At 41.4% G+C, this 16,834-nt stretch overlaps 1 protein-coding gene across 10 annotated transcripts in view; it reads right to left on the bottom strand.

Moving 5' to 3' along the window:
* The window catches only part of LOC104928411 (sodium bicarbonate cotransporter 3), a 38,609-nt gene extending 22,081 nt beyond the window's left edge, over window positions 1–16,528 (bottom strand). For 9 of the 10 annotated variants that reach the window (XM_019264268.2, XM_019264261.2, XM_019264266.2 and 6 more), the window contains exons 1-4: window positions 16,360–16,528; window positions 3,823–3,904; window positions 2,166–2,315; window positions 98–236 (exon numbers count right to left, since the gene is read on the bottom strand). In XM_019264268.2, the coding sequence (XP_019119813.1) occupies window positions 98–236; window positions 2,166–2,315; window positions 3,823–3,904; window positions 16,360–16,401 (413 nt within the window). In that variant the 5' untranslated portion in view covers window positions 16,402–16,528. Of the gene's footprint in view, window positions 1–97; window positions 237–2,165; window positions 2,316–3,822; window positions 3,905–11,503; window positions 11,723–16,359 lie in introns of those variants that run through there. The other variant, XM_019264262.2, reaches the window with a different exon arrangement.
* Window positions 16,529–16,834: the final 306 nt, after the last annotated feature.

Raw genomic sequence — 16,834 nt, 5'->3', positions numbered from 1 at the left:
TATTTTTGCAAAAACTGAACAGATCTATGGAGGTCTCTATTTCTTTCACTTTATGTGGTTGTCATCATGCTCGTTGCCTCTTAAGTTGCTTTCTGACCTGGCAGTCTCCTTCCACTCAGTGGCACTGCCATCTCTGAAGGAGAGCTCATCCATCTCAGTGAAGAGGTCATGGGGGACGTGCTCAAGGTCATCGTCCTCTGTTCCCAGGATAAACTGGACCCGCTGGGATGGTGTGTCTGCACAAAGAGTGGACAAGGCCACAGTTACAATGTTTACTATGACAACAACAGTAAAACTCTGAAGGCTTTATTTGTTTTAAAAGATGACCTGTGGACCTCTCGCAGGGCTACAGAGCAGTTTTTGTTTGTTCTCACGTGAAAGTGCACAGCAATACACAGTGTTGCCAATAGGGTACAGTAAGACCAGTAAATCACTAACTGCTTTTCATTGTGCCACATAAGAAAGAACACGTGCACACTGAGAAATCTTAAGTAGAAGCATGCAAGAGACAATAATGAAAACTTAAATGCTTTCCAGCAATTTTCCTTTCATGTCTGATTGAATTAGAGGCAGATATCAGGACATCTGGAACCAGAGAGAAAAACGGAAATAGATATGGCAGATTACAAGACTGAGTGCCACGGGGAGGAAGAAATGGGATGACTGGGAGCAAAAAGGGGAGAGTTATTTTCTGAAAGCACATGGGTACAGCCTGGATGGTGGTCTGGTGTGTGTTACGCACATGAGAGTAGATTCATATAGATGTTGCTGCTGCTTATAGTTAATCCTATAATGATGATGGATAACTCAGTTCATAGCTTTGACATAATGTTCTAATTTCTATAATAAATACAAATAAATAAGGTGTGGTATTCATTAAATAGAAAAATGAACAGCTAACATTGATATGAGTGAGTTTCTGGGATATGTTCAAAAGATTTTAACAATGCATTTTTGCATTAGAGTAAATGAAAATCCAGTTAAACCCATGCACTGCTGTACCTACTGAGCGACTATATATAGGATGACAGGCTGCTATTTAGCATATGGGATGTATAATGGTGGTGTATATGAAGCTATTTGGAAAAACCTGCACACTTCTTGCTTTTCATGCACCGCTCATCACTTTTAAACAATAAAATTGAGGACTTCTTTTATTAATCTTCTATCATCTGCCATCCTCAGAGTCTGAATAATCTTCCAACTCAGCAGCCAGAAGAGATATGAGTGTGTCTGCTCAAGTGGAATATGTGATCAGATTTTTAGGCACCAGAAGTAGGTCCAACTGTGTAGATGAGCAAAGTGCGGTTTCAGAATATCCGTCCAACATACTGTGATGCTCTGTGGCCGCCGACTGTGCTTAACAGCAGGACTGATGGTGTTTCTTCTGTGTTGTTTGTTGTCATAAAGGACGGCTTAAACCTTCACGCAGTTTAAAGCTTTATTTGGGAGTTTATGAGTCTCGCTGTTGAGGTGATGCAGCAACTTCGCACACAAGCACACGCACTCGTCACTTAAAATGCCACAGCCTTCAATCAGTGTCAGAGGCTGGATCCCAGTGGCCTTTAATGCCTTTAAGAGCTGAATGTTTTATTCAGAGCTGTTTGAAAGGTGGAGATACACAGAGGGCTTAGGCAGCGTGGTGCTGGCAATCTGTGCATGGTTAAAGGGGTCTATTTCCAAATCACACCTTAATGTCACCCTCCACTTTCCTGTCACTGCCTCACCAGCCATGGCTGAATGTGAGAAATGACATTTACTCCTTACAGAGCAGACTCAGCTTTTAATGTGTTTAATGTGTCTTTTAATGTTTTGTGGTCTCGTAACATTCTACCACTGCATCATAGATTGGCAAATCAAACTAGCTTTATAACTATATATTTGCAACAAATCCTCGTGTCATTTAAACGTACTGTGAAATACAGCACCAGAATCATCCCACTGATAAAAAGAAATTGAAAAGATACACAAAACCTAAGCTAGATCTATCTCGAGGATAGAGGTGGATTGCAAAAGCCCTCAAAAGCAGACATTCACTGCAGGTTAGAGAGTGCAGTGTGATAGAAAATCAGTAAAGAGGGATGTAGAGAGAAAAATAAAAACATTTGGTGTGTGGACTGCTAATAAATGGAGCAATTAAGACATTCAGAATCAGTATTTCCAACCATAAGTGGGGGATTCCCGGCCATCTTCCTTCCCCTCCTCAGAGTCTCTCTCTCTCTTCTTTCGGTGGTGTTTGTGTCCTCGGTGGCGATGCCTACGTTTGCTCTCCCTGCCAAGAGGAACATGGACGCCTACATACACCGCTCTGTGGCCTGGGAACAAAAGAAAGGTGCAATCACAATTCAGACACCTTTTCTACATACATTCTTTCATACAAACTGAAAAAGTAAAAAGGTGCGATAATATTTTGTAAAAAATAATAAAAAGGTAAAACAGGATAAAATGAGGAATTTCAGTTACATCTTCAATATTGTGATGCAAATGTTATTTAAAATGAATCTTTAGCATGTTCTTTTGACACAACCAGTGTATATTCACAGAGTGAATATTCATATAAAATAAAAGTGGACCTACACCAAAACTTTGTCTTTATGCTGTATGTTCACTTTAGCTAAAGAGACAAATATCGTCTGTCTCTGTTAACTGTTAAAACTAATAGACTAAACAAGTAATAGGACAAGAATACAAGTGGAATTCAGTGCAGTGGAAAAATGTAATTTCCAAATCCAAGACATTTCATGAAAACATTGTAAAAGTGTACAATGTGATACAGCACAGTACCGCAGTGCCAGACATAACTGAAGGAAAAAACAGACACACGAACATTTGAGACAGAAGACAAATAACTTTTTTCCGTTTCATCTGAGTGCTCTAGATAACCTACGTGAAGAAAACCAGAGTACAACATTTAACTTTTTCACCCCTCTGTTTCCCCTCTAATGTTTTATCCACTTCCCCTCGTTATTGTTGCTGCCACACAGGAACCGTGGTTCTGAGATGTAAACGCCCTACTCTCGCCCTACATTCTCTGCCAGTACTCATTTTTCACAGATGAGTCATCTCTCTTTGAATTGACAGAGAACCCAGGAGCAATGAAACCAAGATGCGGCACTCGGAGGAAGACATAAGTGATGTGCACATGAGCAGATGGAGGGAAACAGAGACGGAGAGAAAGAGGAAGAGGGAGAAAAGAAACCGGAGATGAAAGAGGGTGGAGGAAAAGAAAAAAACCCTCACAGCTTAACTGGACAAAAAGCAGAGAGAAGAAGATATTATTGAATGGAGGATGGAGGCTATGAAGAGTGGTGGACCCACATTAAGACAGTGAGGTGGAGGGGGAGGACGTAGCTAACACCTGACGGATATAGTGGTACATGTAAAGATTATATGTTACAATTACCATCTGATCCTATCAATTATTTTATTGTTAGAAATAAATACAGTAGTTAGAAATCAATATCACAATATTAAGAATATTTCCCTATCAATATGCAACATAATATGGCAAATATATAAATGTTAAAATCATGAACCTCAACAACTTATTTTGATTGTTTTTTTAAAATTACACTCTTCTTACAATCATTAAGTGTAATTAATTGCCAATATGTAATTGTACTGAAACATACAAACAGATATTAAATTATTCCTTAGCTCTAATACAAAAAGTCAAAAGCAACAAAACCCCATCATCAGGGCGCTGCATAGAGGTTGATTTAGCCTGATCAGCAGCAAAGAAATAATTCATGAAATAAAATAAAAGTATTAGTTGAATAGGAACAGAAAACATTCTTTCAGCCTGCGTGACTTTAAACTTACTTTCCAAATCTTCCGTTTCATAGTTTGTGTGAGTGGTGAAGCTGGACTTCCCGTGATCAACTAATGCCTCCTCATCTAGACCCTGAAAACAAACAAGAGGAGAAAGAGGAACAGAGACAGACAGAGAGAAACATGATCATATAATTAATTATCATGTAAATATTTTATTATTATTCCAATTATCATCGTCATCATTTTACTGGTTTATATACAATATAAGATTTTGCCATTCTTGTTGAAACCAGCAGATGAAAAAAGAAAACATTAAAAGCATGTCTGACTTTTATTCTATAATCATAACAGACACATCAAACAACAGACAACTGATGACAGACTGAAACTATTAATATTTAAATCAATCTTTGGATTAGGAACTCCATCAGACTGTTGTTACAAAGAAATAGATATGAAAGTTGCTAAGTTTGCTGTGAGTTGAGGACATCTTGTTCACAGGTATAGATACAGGCCCTTTTGGCTAGGCAGCAAGAGATGTATCGAGCCTGTTCATTACCAAAGAATGTGAAGAACTAACAGGCAGAGAAAAGGACCCTGCCTCTATCAGACTGCAGCTTCTCCAATAGTGCTGGCACTAAACAGAGCAGCTTGGTGAAGAGCAGCTTGGCTGTGAACTGGTGGGAACACAGCATGGAGATCCTTCAATTTCCTCCTCCACTCCGAATAAATGAATCACCTGTAGTTTTGTTGAACATGTATGTAGGGAGTCCTGTTTGTTCTTCATTTTTATTTTTACCCAAATCACTCCATTGCTCCGTGTTTAACTGTTACACATGGCAGTCCAGAAAAAAAAAAGCCCAGACTGTGATCTGGATGAAAATATAATGAAGTGTGATTAGTTGTCTGTGATCATTTGTCTGGTTTAAATATAATACAGAACAAAATGACATCCTCTGACACCCAGGGTTAATGTGGCAGAAGAAGTCAATGATAACGACATAGTTTAACTATCATATTAAGTGCTGATGGTTTCGTTACAAGTGAAGTAATAATGCAGCGAGGAACTTTATGAGGGTTTCTATGGGCTACCTTCCATCAGCTAATTAGTCTGCATTGGAAAATAGATTCATTGTTAAGGCCCATGTGATAAAGGTTGAGTTTCGTGGCAACGTCAAGAGGCCGGCTATGCTCATTAAAGAAGAGGTTATGACCTTAGTGGAAATAATTAGCCCGATATCAATGTCATGGAAACATCAAGAGATGGAAAGATCCAATTAGAGGACACATAAAGCCGTCACAAGAATACACAGCACCCAGGTAAGTATTATTAATATTCCTTATCAAATTATATCGCCCTGAAACAATCGGAGTAGCCAAACACAGACATACGATTGCTATACTTGTGAGGACTCTCACCCCCCAGCTTCAAACCATAGCCTCATCCATCAGCAGTACATGCTTAACCTCCACATTTAACGAGTGTAATACAGTAGTGCAGCTGGGCTCGTGCAGGATTACGGAAATTCTACAGTTAGTGCTAAAGAAAGGGTTGTTGGACAACAAGGTAAAAGTAAATATTCTGAATATAATTACACAAGAGATATTTGTTTTCTTTATGTGGCTAAAATTCATTTTTCTACTGACCCTTTCGACTGCAGTGGATAACTCTGCTTCTGTGCTGGGATCCCTGCGTGTCGACTGCTGTCTACTGTAGGTACTGACTATGGATAAGTACCTCATGCAACCCCACTTCAAAATACACCGAACTATCCCTTTAAGTGCCAGAACATTTAAGGCAGCCACAGAGACTCACAGAGAGTCTCCAATTACAGCTGCATGTGTAGCCAAAACAGATCTAAATATGCTCGGAGAAGTCACTGGGTCTATACAGCAACTGATACCAATATTACTCCAGGCCACAACCACAGAAATAATGAGAAAAGCAGAATCCGCCATGCTGCCTAAACCCCATCACCAACACCAGCCCTCCAATCATCAAAAAAAAAAAATACATGAAATGACATGAAATAAAACATTCAAAGACTGCCAGTCTGATAAGGAGTATATAGTAATAATCTAACCGATAGTGGGGATAACGATACAATTTCATATGGTCCATTTTTTGACAGCTATGAAACTACAAATACATTTTTGCATATTTTAAACTGAGCCCAAAATGATCAAAGACTACATATCAAACATTCAGTCATTTACATAGGCCACACAATATGATCACACACCGCATTTCAACAACTACAAACACACAGTTCTCCTGCCTCACGTACAAACACTTTTCAGGCAACATAATCCCCATTGGAGGATCCTTTCAATTCCTTTAACCAATCACAGAGAGGGACTGCTGCCAAGCAGGAAAGAGTGGAGACAAAAGGTGATGATGTTAGCCCTGTGCTGAAAGGACAGGTGATATGTGGATGATATCGACGCTGTGTGTGTCTTAGCCCAGACATGCCAGTCACCTCCACTCACCGCAGTGAAATTCTATTCTGATGGAAAACACACACTGCGTGTCCATCCCCTGCTCTCCCTCTTACATTGCTGCCTTACTACTATGAATATGTCTTGAATGACATTCAGATTTCCACACATTACCATAATCATAGTCTTGTTAGAACCCCACCTACAATGACTGATGCCATCTGTGATGTTTTTGTGTGTGCACTTGTAAGCCTGCATGTGCGTGTGTGTGTGTGTGTGTGTTTCTCAGTTGCTGGTGGATTTGCATGATAATGAGCTGCGTCGCTCTCTGACAGTGCCTTGATGAGGAGCGGTAATAATTCAGCTGCAGAGAGGGAGAAGAGCAGCAAGAAATAAATTTATCTTCAGTAACTAGAGTCCCCTCTATCCATCTAACCCCCCCAGAGCACAACAAGGGCAAGTAGAACTGACCAAGGGTGACTGACTGACTGGACTGTTTCTTTGTGATAATTTGTGATGGAATATATCCAGTGGATAAATATGTAGTGTTTCTGCTGCTGAAGTATAAACATCTCTACCTGATTGCAGTGTAGTGTAATTGCTTTTAATTGAAATGTTCTGCACACGTTTCTTGAGCTGTAAAATTATATGACTGTATTTTGATGAAACAATCAACGCTGGCCACCTCGCCCCAGCCCCCGACCCTCAGGTTTGAGTGTGTGGAGCTGTGCTAATTTTGAAATACTCGCTGATATATCCTAGTGTTTCTCTACAGTATTTATCAGGCACAATGGTTAGACTGGTGTTTGTAGGACAGACTGCAGAAGCACTAACAGACTGCATTTATCCAACAGCAGAGCTATGGCTACTTAATGAAACATCTCGTCTCTGGTGTCCCACACTATGTAGCCACAAGTCCAAGTCGTCTACAGTGGTAGTCCTATGCACTCCTCCTCTGCATCTTTCTGTCAGGAAGGAGGAGGGCAGCTAGCTAGCAGAAATGGGGTATGTACACAAAGGTCTTTTTTCAGGGTCAAAACCAGATTAAATGTCTTGTGGTGCATAAATACCACCAATCTTTAAATGGGACAAGACCTCTGAAACAAATCAATTATTAGTATTTGTACAGAGTTTGGCTACTGGCCACAGTTTCCATTCTGCAGGAATCACATGAACCAGCAAGCAGGTCACACAAAGCTAAACTAGTCCTGCTTCATGAAATCTTAAGCTGCTTAAAATACCACTTCAACAAATCTGTTACTTTCACTGTATAAACACCTGTTCACCTGCAAACATCTATTATCATGTATCCGTATGCACGACTGTTAGTGAGACCCATGCACGTGTTGCGGTCTGTTGTGCCCTCGACCTCACATTGCTTGGTACATTTTAAGAACACATGATGCAACCTGTCACATAGCTGTCCAAAATAAGCTCACGGTATATCACCCGCAGCCCCCAGGCCACGGAGGGTCAATCATGCCCACAAAGCACAGCTGTGGTTGGGGCTACAGGAGCCGTACCAGTGGGTAGGGCTTGGAGCGCAAGGAAAGATGTCATAGTGACATCAATAGAGTGCAGATGACAGAAGGCAGATGAGTGTCTGGCTACATCGACGCAGTAAATAAAGCCAGACTATGCGTGCCAAGGACTGTTTTCTTTCCTATGTGATCCAGAGATATCATTCATGTGTCGTGGTGAGCATTATTACTTTATAATGTGTTACCAAATTACTGAAATTAATGAGTGATAAGCAAACCTGCAGGTCAAAAGTACATCAACTAGACTACACAATAGCAACTACCGATCAACATACAAAGATGGAAACATTGAATTTAGACATATCCACGGTTATGAGATTAATCCAAAAAGCTCTGTGGAATTGAATGTAAGCACAGTGTTTCCTGGCGTGTCAGTGCTGAAATGTGTTCAGCCACATGACAGAAACGTCACTCATGGGATGTGCCACATTCTGGTCCCCGACAACTGACAAAACAGATGTCTAACACGGTGGGGAATTCTGATCAGAAGCTCCCCGATGTCACGAGGGAACATAACGTCACCTCTAGTCTGAGTTCAGAAATCATGTGTGGAGTCTGGTGCATGATAAGCTCTGCTTGGCTTTGCTCTGCTCGGTACGCTTTAGTGAGGACAAATGTGGACGAGCACAGAGTGGGTTCCAAATGACAATCGAAGGGAGGTAGGCAACATCAGCAGGCAACCTACCAAGTGCCAACAAAAGCAAAACCATAAAAAGTGCCGCTGTTCATCATTTCTCAGCTTTCTGTTCTCCAATCAGGCCTCGTCATCCTCTATTCTTTCTCACATGGGTGCCTTGTGGGATTACTGTTCTCAGACAACAGTAATAAAAAAGTGTGAAAATCCGTAGGAAAAAAAAACATCACCGATATCAAACACTGTCCTTTCAGTGATGGGATTTTTATCCTCCGACTTATTGGCCCCCAAGCACGTCAATCAGCACACAGTCCAACATGACCTCAGCTGCTCTTAGTTATACAGATAAAGAGTCAGTTTGAAACAGTGTGTGAAACACACAATCTACAGATTGGAAATGTTATAATTTGCATAGTTTACAGCTGTAGCTGTAGCTTGGATTTATAGAAGTTCAAATGAATTCCAATATTGACTAATATAACACAGTGTAAAAAGCATGTACAAATCCAAAGTCACTATCCAAAGATCCAGAACCAGAGGATCATCTAATTTGTTTGATTTTAAATTATAAATATGAGGGCTCCACCACAAAAACATACATTGAGATATACACTGAGGTAGCAACCTATAATAATCAGAAATAAGCACATTAACATCACCATGATGTTATTTGATGAATAAAGGGCTGGTACAAACATTAGGCTACTGTGTTAAGTATGTCCGCACATTAGGATTTTCTCTGGCTTTTACAGCAGCTTAGGTGGCCAATGTGTTGTGTTTTATGCAGGGCTGGGGATTTACAGTTCACATGAACCTTTAAGAGTAAACACAAGGCTTAGCATGTGTTCATCCAATAGCAAGGAAAACACTCCATTTGAACCCACCATCGAACTTTATGTAAGGATTGTTAATGCATGTATACAGAGGTGTGGCCATCAAAGCATGAACATAACATCTAATGCTATGGTGCATGCAAATGATTTCATGTTTTTGTTTATGTTTAACAGTACTTCACACTAGTGCCTCAATAATTACCAGAGGGTTGAATTAACACCTGTGCCTCCAAAAAGTAATGTTCTGTCTTTTTTTAGGGCAACTAATGAATATTAGGTTAAAGATGCCCTGTGGAGTTTTCTTGTAAACAAACCTAAGCTGTGTTTACATTCACTGTTGCTCACCAAAATGCATTGTGTAAATCCACGAGGAGGTGAAACAAATAAGATGAATGCATTTCCTTCTTCACTGAACACTGAAGCTCAAACCAAATGATCTTAAAAGTTACAATCTGACAGCAATTACGTATTACGTGTTTCAGAGAAAGCGGTCTTGTTCTCTCCATCATTTTTCAGCATGTTGCTGCATATCTTGGCACATTACTGTCACCTGTAGATCAGCCGAACAGTGTGACACCATTGGCAGGAATATGCATCCCGTCTGCCATGTCCTATTGCAAGTGCATGAAACAAACTAAAAAGGGACCCACACGTAGAAAAAAAACACTCCATATGTAGCACTATGAAGACCTTCCACAGGGAACTTGTGATCTTTCTTCTCAATAAAACACTAAATTGTAAAAAGTCTGACCGAGGGTTCATACCTCACAAATATTCCTTTTAATATCATGTAAGACAAACAGCCAGTCTTCACATTTAAGAAGCTGGAACGAGCAAATGTTTGGCATTTTTCGTATTCATTGACAACATGTACATTAGCCTCAATTCCATTAGATGCACGTTTGTGTGGGAGTGATTTAACCACGCAGCAGCCAAACACCTCTTCAGCCAACCAGACAGTGAATGAAACAACCAGCCGCCCAACAAGCCAACAGGCCCGGTTCCCTCTAATCTCAGTTACTTGCCAGGCTTGTTTTACTGGGACCTGGTCCAATCAATAGAGGCTGACGTAAGAGATGTGTTACATAGTGAGAGACCTGTCCCTTGAGATTACTGAATATCTCTCTGGCTCACACTGCCAAATGCACAATTGTATATAACGGATGAGAATATTGACATACATTTACTGCCAATTGAGGTTAAATTATGTAACCAATTAAACAATGTCTGAAAACAGAAAGATAATAGGGACGGATAATTGAAACTGGCTGCTGGTCAAGTGATCTACATTACATGATACTGTGTGTCTTATACAAGTCTTTGAGGAAGGCACATACAGCCATAGTGCTTAGCAGGTGCTGGGCAACAAACTTAAACACAGAGGTAATTATGATATAATTTGATTGAGCAGCTATATTTTGTTGACTTTTGCTGATTCAACTCCCTCGAGCCTCACTATGTTTAAACAGGGCTGACCTAAGGAGGCAGTCAGAAGCTTGCTGCACTATAATATTATAGTGAGATATTTCCCCTTAGCAGAAATGTTAAAAAACAAATGCTAACCACTTCCCACTGAATGTATGCAGGTACACTTTGCAGACAGCCACACATAAACACAAAGATGGAAACCATCGCCTCTCTGTGAGTCAAATATTTTCCTCTTTATACGTGCACCTGATTTGAGCAGTCCTTGTTCAGTGCTCCCACTCTGGGAAGAGTATTTTTTGTGCTTGTTCTGAATACAAACAAGGATTTCATTTCATTTCACTTCAGTCAATAACATCATCTTTGTTGACAGCATGCACATGCTTGTTTGGATTCAGCTACCTTGGCAGACCAATTTTTTTTATCCTCCTCTCCCTGACACTCCTTCCCTCTCTTCCTTCCTGTTCTCCTTGTCCCGCTCCTTCAAGCAGCCATAACTGTCTGTGTCGGTTTCCTCTCAGTCCTGCTCCTTGGAGGCGATTAAGGTAGTAAGAAAGGAAATGTTTCCATTTCAAGAGGCATGTCCGATAAGGCAACAGCTTCTCATCCCGTCTTTCACCTTATCCCCCCCTCATCCTCGCACCTTTTTTTCTGCCTGGGCAAACGTACAGACCACCTGCCCCATTCATTAGCACAGACCACTACTCCACTCTACCATGGAAGAACACAAGAGGACAAACCAATGTAAAAGACAAACACACACCAATAAAGCTGCACACACACACAGTCACTGGATCCTGTTGAAGTGCACCATGACAGTCAGGCACAAACAAAATCACACACAGGACCAGACGTACCGTAAGCACATGCTCCCCTTCGCTCTGTTCGTCCATTTAGACTAAAACATTCAAGCAAAAGGCAGCGGGGTCGTTAGCCAGTTCCTTCTTTCCGACGGTTCTGTCTGTTGTGGAAGGTGTGTGTTGTGAGCTAAACGCTAATATAGACACTGTCGCACTCTGTTCCTTCTTCCCCCGCTCATCTCTTTATACAGAGAGAAGAAGAGAGAGAGAGGGAGCGAGCAGCTTCAGAACACACCGTGCTCCGCTCTACCCTGTCAGCCCGCTCTTTGCTCGGCAGCCAATCCCACCATGCCACCATGAATATTTCATGTGACCAGCCAAGAGCCTAAAAACACACACACACACACACACACACACACACCCTTGGAGGACATTCAAATGCTCACCCGCTGAGGTATTCAGGTCACAAATGAAGACCCACCCCCAACACGGATAAATAGAAACAAGCACACGTGTCATTCCTTAAAGGGTGCAATGAATTGAATAGTATTCATTAAGATTCCAGATGCCTCTGCGCCTTTGACTTTGGAGTCCTCATTGTAGCCTGAAGGTCTGACATGTCAGTCAACAACCTGTAATTTTACAGAACTGTGGGTCATTTGTCTCCGGGCCATAACAAGAACTGTCATATGAGTAGGGCAAAAAGAACATACCCCTGAAACTTAAGCACTAAATAATATTTAATACAAGGAGACACTGCGGATCCCTGTCCAGTCCAGATATACCCTGTAGACATGGCATTCGTAACAGTGCCAGTCAGTTCCGAGTAGACGAACCACAAAATCATAAAGATGCTAGGTGAAACCAATCCTCAGACTAATACGCTCTCTGGTCATGAGGGATGTAAAGTGTGTATGACATTAAACCGAAAGAGTGACATCTAAAGGCGGAACTGAGGAATCGGGAAGATTTGACTGAATGACCTGAAACCTTCTGCAGACTTAACAAAGAGAACCGTGCAGCAAACTATTGTTCTCATAATAAAATGTTGAAGTGATTAAGGATTTCAAGCTTTAACTTCATACTAGGACTGCAAGTCATTTTTATTTGTATTGTTGACTAGTTTGTCAAGAATTTTCTAGATTTATCAAATATTGTTTGGTCTACACAAAAAAGAACAAATAAATAAAAGGAAGAAAAAGGCCTGTCACAGGTGACGTCTCCAAAAAGATTTTCCTCCCTCCAGACCACCAACAGTCCAAAAACCCCAAATGATTCAGTTAAATCCCGGCTTGTGTGTTTTCAGTTTCACGACAAACAATATGAATAACTAATCACTCATATTCTCAACGTTACATACATCCAGATCCAAAACTGATGAGTACATGAGCTGTTTCTTGGAATGGTTTGCAGCGCTGCCTAAGTTAACTAAATCTCAAATAGAGGTTGTACTATACAAAGTATAATGAATGAATAATGATGTACAACTTCAATGGGTAAGAAGCTGTACTGTATGTTACATTCTCTGCACTGGTTTGCCACAGACAACAACAGCAAACCGCCAAAAAATATGCTGCCTCCAAAGCAAATGCATTCCTAACTCTAATTACTTCAATAACATTGCTTGTAATGCAAACCACATGACAGTGTTCAAGACAGGAAGGGCCAAGTTGTGCTACACTACAACTGGTTTGTATGACGTGCTGTCAGATTACGTCAGAAGTGAGAAATGTTCATAGCTGTTCCAAACACTCAAAGGCGGGGTGAAGAGCTGGTCATCATTGAGGGGGGGGGGGGGGGGGGATACTTAAATATGGGGAGAACAGCGCACATTTGCAGACAGTGTTTCCTGGATGACGCTCATAGTGTTACACTCCGTGTGAAGTGAGTGTGAATGTCTGATTCAACTCGTCAACTGACCAACTGTGTCGGCTTTACACGTAGCCATCCATACGTACAGTCAGCCACCCAATAATTTCCACTTGTAAGAGAGTTTTTTCCTGGTACTGGGCAGCGTGTGCACCTCCCGCTGTTAACACACAAGAAAGAGGCTTATGGAACAAAGATTAGCTTCTCAGTGTCTTAGATCCATTATCCATCCCAGTCTGCATCACCACCCAACAGAAAACCATTACAGACGACCATCAAGATTCAGACCACACTTAGCAGGATAATGGGGTTGATGAGCTTTCCTGGAATTGGATGCACTTTTAAATCCTCTCTGTACACATGGAGGCATAATGCTATTTAGATTAACGCAATCTTGGTCCCTTTGATCTGCTTTTCTGTCTTTTACATTCACCAAATGACCTTTAGGGCGTTGTTCTGCACACACACACACACACACACACACACACACACACACACACAAGCTTCAAAATGCCAGTGTTTTAGTCACAGTCAGGTGGGCTCACATCAAAGATCTCCCTGCAGTAATCTAGAAGCTAGTAAAGTAGGTTTGTGATCCAAATGTTGCTGCTTTGAACCTTGTGACTAAAGGAAATGAGTGACAATCTATCCCACCTCCACGGCTACTGTGGATGGCGAGCGGAAGGCTGTAGCTTTACACAGTAGCAGTTTGTTCACAAGAGTCAAAAACAAACAACATGGCAATGTCACCGACTGTTTGTTTCTATTTTATGTAGTGGACTTATTGACTGCCTTCAAAAAGCACTTAGAAGCTTGTGGTTTGTTGTACAGTTTAATCGTACCCTACTTTCTCAAAGTACATTTCATCCTCACAGAAAGTAGATCGGGTACAATGTATACTGTACGAACAAGCTCGCTGTTGTGTACGCCCATTAGCTTATAGCTGGGTACAGTATAGCTGGACAGAACAGAGCACCATCAGACTGGCAAAGAGGCTCGTTCTGTGTAATTACCCATTCAAAAGCGATGCCATACAGTGAGTAAGCTTCATAAAACACTCACTAACTTCAGCAGTAAGTGCCCAAGCCAATAATAGTCCAGGTCATAGAGCCCACACTGACTAGACCAAAACCCTCTTTCAGTAGTGGGAAAGCAGAATCACTCTTCTCCCGGCGAGCCGGCAAACACCTGTGGTGAAATTCAATGAAAGCTTCCACTGTCTGTGTCTTGAAAGTCATCGCTAAACCACTTTTTGTTGCCGTTTTTAAATAGAACACATATTTATCAACCTAAAGTTACTTGCTGGTATAGCACTTTGTCACCAAAATAGACTAAGTCGTTTATTTAGCCACCATTCTGGTAAAAAGATGCAAAACACAGATGAAGAAGGAAATTCATTCAAATCATTCTGCTATAAAACTATACTCATCTCTAACACTGGTAACAGTAATACAGCTCACTTAAAGTTCTATGTATCCGTCTAGAAGATGCCACAAACAGCCTGAAATGCTTATCAGTGGTATAAAGACTGTCAGTATGACTCTCAAACACTTTCTAGGTGAGATTCTCACTGTTCACACGCGTTTTTTTTAGGTCAGTGACAATTTCACTTTGATCGTGACATTTTTAAAAGGCCCCTATAACAAGAGCATTAGTCAACCACCAAAGCCTGAAAATAACAAGAGTTTCTTGTTGAAAACCAGACTCATGTTTTTGCACACACTAGTCTGAATGTCTCAACTCCAAGCTCAACAGTCGTGCGTTGTTTGGGATGTGCGTGTGCAGGGTTACTTAGGCTGGTAATTTGGCCATTATTAAGCATGGAGCAGTTGAATTACAGTCTGAAAGGTCACTGTGACTTCCACGTCCGGGAAAGACGCACACTTATCCACCAACTCCTTTTCATTCTGCAGCCAGGGGGTCATGTTTCCTCATGCGCAAGCACATATTACATGCACACACAAACATAGTAGTGGACATCCATACCATACACCATACCATAACCATAGACCAGCATTGATGTCAGACAGCATTTTAAACTTAGCACTGCAGCCACTTTCTTTTTTTGGGGCTTGTAAACGTCACCCTGTTGTTTGATGCTCATCATCCCATCTGTGACTGTAAAGTTACACCCAGCAGACAGGATGTGGGTCTCTACCCACACCCACAAGTCTGTTAAAACGTCACACTGAGGAGAGTTTGGTAGATGTAAACTACTGTAAAACACATGTCTGGCAGTGTGCACAATAAATTGCCTTCCAGTACCATGTTTAGTTTTTTGCTCTCGCTTTCACAGTAAAATTAGGAGCATTTCCTCACTTGGAAATGTCACACAAGAATCTATTTTGGGCGCATTTGAGATGCAAATGATGCCCTTTTATTTCTGTAAATGCACCCGCAGATCTTATCCACTGAGAAGCCGGGACACGTTATCGAGTAACGGACGTGTAGACCTGTTGAACGCGAGGGGAAAATGTTAGAAAGCCGGTACGAGCCGCTCATTAATTACAGGCGTTACAGACTGAGACTCACTCAGACAACACCGAAGGTTTATAATATCCAACACAGGCTGTGTGTAACGTTACGTTTCGTGTTTGAAAATACAATAGTGTCCAGACTTGTACGCTAACGGGTCGTGAATGGAAGTAACTACGGTTACTAACGGCAGTAACGCCTCTGTCCGGGCTTCTCTTGCTCGTGCCCGGCTAATTCATTAACATTAGCAAGTACTAACTGAAAAAAAAATGAAGGTGAACCGCCGACTTAAAAAAACTGACCAGGGAAATACATTTAAAAATATATTTATATTCAAAGAGAACGCTGACTTTAACAAGAGACCTGGAACACAACTTGTACCCATGCCACGTGTCAGAAGTAGAAGCCGGCTAACAATAGCGGCCGCCGGATGGTGCCTCACAGAGTCTGACTCCCAAGCATCCCTCGTACTTCCACGGCTGCTTGGCAAACAAGGGGGCAAGCACGGACAAAGAGCCATACCAATATAATGGTGGGCCAACGGTTAACTGTGGTGGGCGGGTACTTACTGTTCTCAAGAGGGGCCTCATTTGTTCCGAAGGTTCGTCCATTTCACCTGCTGCCGGTCCTCTGCACACCGTCTGTTTTTTTGGGGGGAGTTTGTTTTTTTTTGTCAGTAGATGTGTGGAGGAGACCGGACTGGGTGACACTGGGTGTGTGAACTGTGGGGACTAGCTGTGCTTCCCCTAACGACGCTTGAAAGGACACGCCTCTAAAATGATTGACAGTGATTGATTGCCAATTGGCATTCAATTGCAGACGTTCTCAGCCACTCACATTCAACGGCGTAACGATGAGGGCGGGGGCTATTTTCCTTGTCGCCTAAAGTCCCAAGCGGGCTTTTTTTTTTTTTGTTATGATTTTTTTTAACCTCTTTAACCTGCAGGGACGACGTTTTAAATGTAAGTTGGACGGACGAGAAGTTTTAACATACACTAAACTTTATTTTAAATCATAGTGTATATCCCCAAGTTGAATATATGA

The sequence above is a fragment of the Larimichthys crocea genome, chromosome XIII, assembly GCF_000972845.2.
Source record: "Larimichthys crocea isolate SSNF chromosome XIII, L_crocea_2.0, whole genome shotgun sequence".
Lineage (NCBI taxonomy): Eukaryota > Metazoa > Chordata > Actinopteri > Sciaenidae > Larimichthys > Larimichthys crocea.
The sequence above is the reverse complement of the archived record's forward strand: the minus strand, read 5'-3'. Positions and strand labels throughout refer to the sequence as shown.